The following is a 1,847-nucleotide window of genomic DNA, read 5'->3' as shown; positions in this document are numbered from 1 at the left end:
AAGTAAATATAAAAAAAATCATAAATAACAACTAATTTTTAAAATAATGATTAACACATGAAAAATAATATTTAAATTCAAATCCTAAATTAAGTTGACAGTAACTAATACGCTGATCGATAAACCACCCCAAAGAGACTTAATTACGTTTAAAATTGAGGAGAAAAAAACAAGGAAATGAGAGACAGGAAAATTTTATCCTTCCATATCTCTTATTTTCTTACCCCTAATTTAGAATATAAAAAAATTCCCCTTCCTTCCCTTCCCAGTAATGAAACTCCTCCCCCATCTAATCATAGAATTAGGCACTGAGGATGTGAATTCCACTCCTAAAATATCCACTAAAACTCATCTGCAGTTTACCTGATAGTCCATAAGAAACTTTATTTTGAGACCGGATCAATCACATCCCCGATTAATACGATGAACTGATACATGCATTACCAAAAAAAAAATAAAAGAAAAGTAAATACATTGCCACCTTCAATTCGTAACCCTATGTTCGCCACTTGAACACAGTAGGGATGTAGGGGCGCATCTGCATGATGGGATAAAGCGACACAAATGCTTGGATTTCCACAGGAGGCAATGTGATGAAGTTCAGCAACGGACATATTCAAATTTTTGTATCTAACACTGATAGATTGTGATTACAATTCTATCAGGCACTACCTTTGTGCCATATTGACGTTTAGCCGCCGAAGCCGTAGAGAGTGCGGCCTTGGCGCTTGAGGGCGTAGACGACATCCATGGCAGTGACAGTTTTGCGGCGGGCATGCTCAGTATAGGTGACGGCGTCACGGATGACGTTCTCGAGAAAAATCTTAAGGACACCCCGGGTCTCCTCGTAGATGAGGCCGGAGATGCGCTTGACGCCTCCCCTCCTCGCCAGGCGGCGGATGGCGGGCTTGGTGATGCCCTGGATGTTATCGCGGAGGACCTTGCGGTGGCGCTTGGCGCCGCCCTTCCCCAACCCTTTGCCTCCCTTTCCGCGGCCCGACATAATCGATCTGATTCTGAGTTGTAATCGATTTGGGACAAGGATGCGGAACGCGTGTCGGATGGTCTGAATCGGTTCGCATATATAACGACGAACGCAAACTGAACTGTTGGATGGAAGGCGATCCGTGGGACGAGACTAATTTGTGTTCTGTCCGTTCGATTAGTCACTTTCGATGCTCATTGGCGGAAACGATGGTGAGCGGATCGACGATCCATCTCGCGGCGCCCGCTATACGCGGACTTTACGAAAAGCAAAATCCGCGAATTGGCGCGTTCCAATTGGCGTGAATTGTACATGGTTACTTGGTTCGGTCCATCTGTTGGTTCAGATCTTCAGATCATCTGTAAGTTAGCATTTATCGTAGCCGCGGGCTACCTCATTTATATATAGTCTTTTAAATATTTATGATTTGATTTTCTGTTAGATTTATTATAACATATTTTTCTCTAGTATAATAATAAATTTAGACTTCCGTTATGAATATTTCTGAAATTATCGTGATAACTAATAAAAAAATTTCGTATGACTGAATTCATTATTCCCAAGATTAATTAGTCCGAAGAATTCAATATCTAATACTAACTAATAAATAAATATAGTGCACTTATCCGAATTTTCTACAGCTCCAACAACTCAGGATTTCACCTCTAGATCATCTATATCATATCGTCCACAAACTCATTTCTTGGCCCTCACTTTTTTAATTTGCCCACAGATTTCTCTCTCTTTTAACTCTTCAACCTCTTCTTCAAAGATAATTTGTATTCCTATCTTGAACGACTTTGTGCTCTTTGACTTAGAGTTGGTTCACAATAAAAATTTAATCTTTTAGATGGCTCATATT

At 40.3% G+C, this 1,847-nt stretch overlaps 1 protein-coding gene across 1 annotated transcript; it reads right to left on the bottom strand.

Annotated features, from left to right (window-relative positions):
- Nucleotides 1–386: 386 nt before the first annotated feature.
- On the bottom strand, nt 387–1,053 carry LOC122051333 (histone H4). Its single transcript, XM_042612431.1, has one exon. It carries the CDS (start codon nt 1,001–1,003, stop codon nt 692–694), a length of 312 nt encoding a protein of 103 aa, XP_042468365.1. The 5' UTR covers nt 1,004–1,053; the 3' UTR covers nt 387–691.
- Nucleotides 1,054–1,847: the final 794 nt, after the last annotated feature.

Source organism: Zingiber officinale, chromosome 1B (assembly GCF_018446385.1).
Source record: "Zingiber officinale cultivar Zhangliang chromosome 1B, Zo_v1.1, whole genome shotgun sequence".
NCBI lineage: Eukaryota > Viridiplantae > Streptophyta > Magnoliopsida > Zingiberales > Zingiberaceae > Zingiber > Zingiber officinale.
The sequence above is the reverse complement of the archived record's forward strand: the minus strand, read 5'-3'. Positions and strand labels throughout refer to the sequence as shown.

Bases quoted from the DNA above. Each gene is read 5' to 3' on its own strand.
- LOC122051333 (XM_042612431.1), bottom strand. From the start codon at position 1,003: ATGTCGGGCCGCGGAAAGGGAGGCAAAGGGTTGGGGAAGGGCGGCGCC.